Source organism: Bidens hawaiensis, unplaced genomic scaffold (genome assembly GCF_021521415.1).
Source record: "Bidens hawaiensis isolate Kalapana, Puna unplaced genomic scaffold, B.hawaiensis_p1.1 tig00014295_1, whole genome shotgun sequence".
NCBI classification, from domain to species: domain Eukaryota; kingdom Viridiplantae; phylum Streptophyta; class Magnoliopsida; order Asterales; family Asteraceae; genus Bidens; species Bidens hawaiensis.
Window position 1 is genome coordinate 10,118 of NW_027492230.1, and position 4,915 is coordinate 15,032.

Here is a 4,915-nt window from a genome sequence, read left to right on the forward strand (position 1 = left end):
TTCATTAAATTCCCACGAATTATGTGAAACAAACACGCCCTTAGATTTCTTTCTTACTTTTCCTATATATTTAAAAATTTTGTATATATCTATCATAAATTAAATAATTCACATAAATTTGTTACACTATAGCAGTATTGCCTAAGAACACATAGTTCTCAAAGCTATCTTCTTTCATGATTTGTATTTCTTCTGATACAAGGACACCGTGAATATTTCAAAAGTTTTAAACCTTTTTAAAACTTAAATGAATTAGTAATGCCAATTTTGGAACCCTCTCTAATGGTATTTGAAAATTTCATAAAGACGATATAGAAAAATTTTAGTGAGCTCATAAGAATTTTAGAGTGAACCTATATTATGTCAAGTGGTAAATCATTATTCCATGAACTTCCTCCGTCCATCCGTTCTTAAAGAACCCGGGTTCAAAACTCCTATGCTACATTTTTCTTCTACGTTTCTCTTCTTTTGGCCTTCCCCAAAATCTTACCATTGGTCTTCCCCAAAATCTTACCATCATCCTCTTCTTCAATCCTCTGTCACCGCTTTCACACATAACAGGATATGGTTAGCTTAAGCTACCCAGCAATGTTCGCGGACACAAATGTATGAGGTCGTCTTTTACCATTGGCTTTCTCCGAGTAAGCAGACTTTTATTAATTCATCATTAAAAAATATATATAATTAAATAAATATAGTAGAAGAAATAAAAGATAGAAACAAATGTAGATAAGAGGAAGTTTCTCTTGCAGAAGTTGCACACACACAAACAAATAAAAGCGGTCAAGTGTATAAACTTTCATCAATCTTTTGTCTGATTTTGGCATCCCTCAATTCCAGTTCCATTCGAGGTTAGTCGTCTTCTGATTACATATTTCTATTTCCTTTCAAATCATTATCCACTTTCGTCTTATATTATATGAACCACAAGTTTCAATTTAGGTCAAAATTGCTCTTATCTTTTCAATTCCCAAATGCTAATTGACGATCTGTGTTGCCGAATCAGTTGTTAAGTAGCAAAACTTATAGTCTTCGTTTTGCATACGATCCGTTCCCGTTTATATGAAATAGAATTAGGTCAATTAGCTCAAACAGTTGGTTTGTATAATGAGTTGACCATTGCTTTCATATCCTGCAATTTAACCAGAAGCTAGGTTAGATTTAATATATGTTTGTTACATATTTAGGGTTCAAGGCCCCACTCAAGTCTAGATCAAAATAGTTTAGAATTTCCATTTATCTCGATATAAACTAGTCTCGACAACGGTAGATCCAACCCTCCACCAGCCGCCGCCTATCCATCAGCAATCGGCTGCCAACCTTTGGCTGCACTCGCTAACCATGGAACTGCCTCCGCTGACTCCACAACCATCACCGTTATCGCTTTTGAAACTGCCGACACCATCAACCCCTCCGATTGCAATTTGATCTTACCTACGCCAAACCATGCAAATGCATTTTATAAGTCGTCCTCTTGGGCTTCTTCATGTACATTGGTTATTGAAATCATTCACCTTTCAATTGCTTAATCCGGGTGTTGCCTGAACTGATGGGAAATCATCTTCATCTTCTTCGTCATCGTCGTTGATTAGCAGATTAAGTTTATTCGATTTCATCGGATTAAAAAACTTCTCCCAGAAGGCTTTATGAGAAAGAAAGCATATGCTCGGTAGTTTCTAAAGTGATTAGTGTAAGAATTATCACTGATCTCAAGAGCTTGTAAGTGTTTGGTGAGTTACTTGAAATATTTCCTATTTTGCGAAATAAATTAAAAAGCTAATAATAATATCAATAATTAAGAAAGAGGTAAAAGACCGGCCAGCTAAGAAATTACCGAGGCTAACTGGACACAATAATGAAACTATGTGTATCCCTTATCAATATTGATAACATTTTCAACCGGGGTAACAAAATGGGCTTAACCGAGCAATCATTTAATCAGTTTACGCAAGCCTTCAGGGAGAAGTTTTTTAATCCGATGAAATCAATAAACGGAATCTGCTAATCACCGATGATGATGAAGAAAGATGATTTTGCCATCAGTTTCGGCAACAACCAGATTTTAAGCAATTGAAAGGTGAAGTATTCCGGTAACTAGTGTACAAAAAGCAAATAAGCAATTTCCCCAAGCTTAGCCAAGCACCCCCTTAAAAAATGCATTTGCAGAGTTTGGGGAAATTAAGATCAAATTGCAATATCATTGATAAAAACAATGGCTTGGAAAACTAACATAAAATTGCAATCGGAGAAGGGGGGGGGGTATATCAACAATTATAAGAGGTCGTGATGGTGGTTTTAACTTTAAGCGATAATGATGGTGGTTCTGGAGTGAGCGGAGGCAGTTCCATCACTCCATGGGTGGCGAGCGCCGCCATGAGTGCAGCTGATGGTGATGCATAGGCAGCTGCTGGTGGAGGGTTGGATCTACTGTTACCGAGTTCCCTGCGCAACGTGCATTGAGAAACCACTAGTTTCTATCAAGATAAATGGAATTTCTACACTATTGATCTAGACTTGAGTGGAGGCCTTGAACCCCCCCCCCCCACCCAACCAACCACCCACACCCACACATACATGTAGATCCGCCACTGATTGTCCTGCCAGTTTCACCGGATTTATAATCTCATGAACATTTGAATGTTTGTTACATACTTACGGTTTAAGGGCTCATAATTCATTGTTTTAGTAACTGATTACATCCATAATTTGTGTTTACTTCATTCACTAGCCACTTGTATTCATCAAATAGGAAGATTCTACTTTACTTTACCACAGCAGTTGGATTTTAAAACCATAACTTTCTGATTTGAAGTCTGACGAATTTAAAGTTCTTTGTAGTTGTCAACTATCACTCTAATTATCCATCATATCAATAACTTCAACCCTTTTTTGTTCTTTATCTGTGATTTGTGTAAAATAACTTAAATTAGATGTGCATCACTTGTAGACGGTGATGATCGAGATGCAAGATGGATCCTAAATTTAGGGGTGTTAAACGGGTTGTGTTCATGGGTTTGCGGGTCGAACTCAAAAATCGTGTCAGATGCGTGAACCTGAAGATGACACGGATATTCACAGGTTAACACGAAGACGGCCCGTTTGACTCGATTTTTATATTTAGCGTATTAATACTCTAAAAGTACAATTTTTCAACAAATAAATACAAATGTATATAAAGCAATTACCTTTAAGTTATAGAAGTTAAGGTCAGTTTTTCTTTTAGCTGTTAAGTTTTGGCATAAAATACCCCATCATTTGAAGGTGTGACGTAAGAACACATTTTTAAAAAGAAAAAAAGTAAACAGGCCAATCAGCAAATCCGTGAGGTCAACCTGAACCCAACCTGCTTGGCTCAACGTGTTTGCGAATTGATCCAAATCTGTTTGGACTAAATCTAAAGTCTAAACACATGAATTTCGTGTCGTTTTATAAATTTGCACCCCTAATCCTAATATCCACATAGCCATTTTAAGACTTAGAGTGCATGCCTTTGTGCATCTGCTATATGCCTTTGCATATCCTTTTTATTTTAAGTGTGAACCTATATTTTGGGTGAAAACCTATTGTTTTCTTAAACCATTTCCTGAAGCACTCAAAACAATTGTCTTTAACATAGATTATCACGAATAATAAATCAATTGTTGCATATTCTCCTTGCAGTTGTAACTTATGGACACCAATGACACATCAGTTGTGGACCCCACAAGAAGATGTTGCCTGTGTCATCGAACCATTCCTTCAGAGATCGATACCCGTGGATCACTTGAACCAATGGGCATATGCAACAACTGCAATTTTCTGTTTTTCGGGGATAATGTCACAACGCAAACATGGTACAACAACGGCATAGAATCTGTTGAAAGCATGTTGGCACAAGAGTTTCCAGATTTGCAGCCTGCAATCTCTGAACATGTTTATGAAACTGATTCTGATGCTTCTGTTGATGTTGATACTTACCTTAATAATGATGATATTGATGATATCGATAATAGTCATGACGAAAATCCAGGTGAAAGTGTAGTGGGTAGAATTCAGTTGCATAGATCATTAGCGACAAATGGACGAAATCGCCCTCGTGATTGGCTTAGTGAGATTCTTTCTGATGAGAGTATAAGAAATAGTGAAAGGAGACGGCTTTTTGGTATTTTGGAGGACTATGTCGATGTTGAGACACACGGGTCAACCCGGTTAGCTGCACCGGCTGCAGCAGCCGCTTGGTTTGTTAAGAGTCTTGAACAGGTGGTTGTAGATGAACCGGGTTCAGTTTGTGTGATTTGCAAGGATAATCTTTGTATTGGTGTTGTAAACCGGTTACCTTGTGGTCATGTGTACCATGGTTCGTGTATTGTGCCTTGGTTAAGTGCACGGAATACTTGTCCTCTTTGTCGGTATGAGTTACCGACTGATGATCGGGATAGAAGCTCGGAAGTGCAAGTAGAGGGTGTGGTGGCGGAGAGTGGCGGAAGAAGATGGTGGTTTGTGGTGGCGCCACTAGTGAGTGTGGTGGGTATTGTGTTGTGGTGGCTGGGTGGAGGAGTGTTTGGTGGTCAAAGGGATGATAGAAGTACAAGATGGTGGTCTCTTTTTTGTATTGAGTAATTAGCTTTGGTGTGTGGGTTGTGAACAAATTTGAAGAACCCTTTCAATGTGTTACTGTTAAGTATGTAAATATTAAATTAGCTAAAGGCATATTTATTGTTAAACATTTGATTTTACTTAATTGCAACTGAATAGCGGTAGACATGTGCCGAAAAATTTAAGTAAAAATATCTGAAAAAAGGAAAAAGAAAAGCAGCAAATCATTTCATGAGTTATAGAATTTTAAAATGATAGCTCAATCATCTAAGTTAAAATTGGTTGATTTGGGTGACCGATCCATATAGTATTGGGGTTTCAGGTTTTATTGTTGCTATAT

The 4,915-nt window shown here is 37.5% G+C and overlaps 1 protein-coding gene across 1 annotated transcript; it reads left to right on the forward strand.

Moving 5' to 3' along the window:
- Window positions 1-712: 712 nt before the first annotated feature.
- On the forward strand, window positions 713-4,695 carry LOC143546252 (uncharacterized). Its single transcript, XM_077037954.1, has 2 exons — window positions 713-851; window positions 3,661-4,695. The coding sequence occupies exon 2, from the start codon at window positions 3,670-3,672 to the stop codon at window positions 4,597-4,599; it is 930 nt and encodes a 309-aa protein (XP_076894069.1). The 5' UTR covers window positions 713-851; window positions 3,661-3,669; the 3' UTR covers window positions 4,600-4,695.
- The last annotated feature ends 220 nt before the right edge of the window (window positions 4,696-4,915 follow it).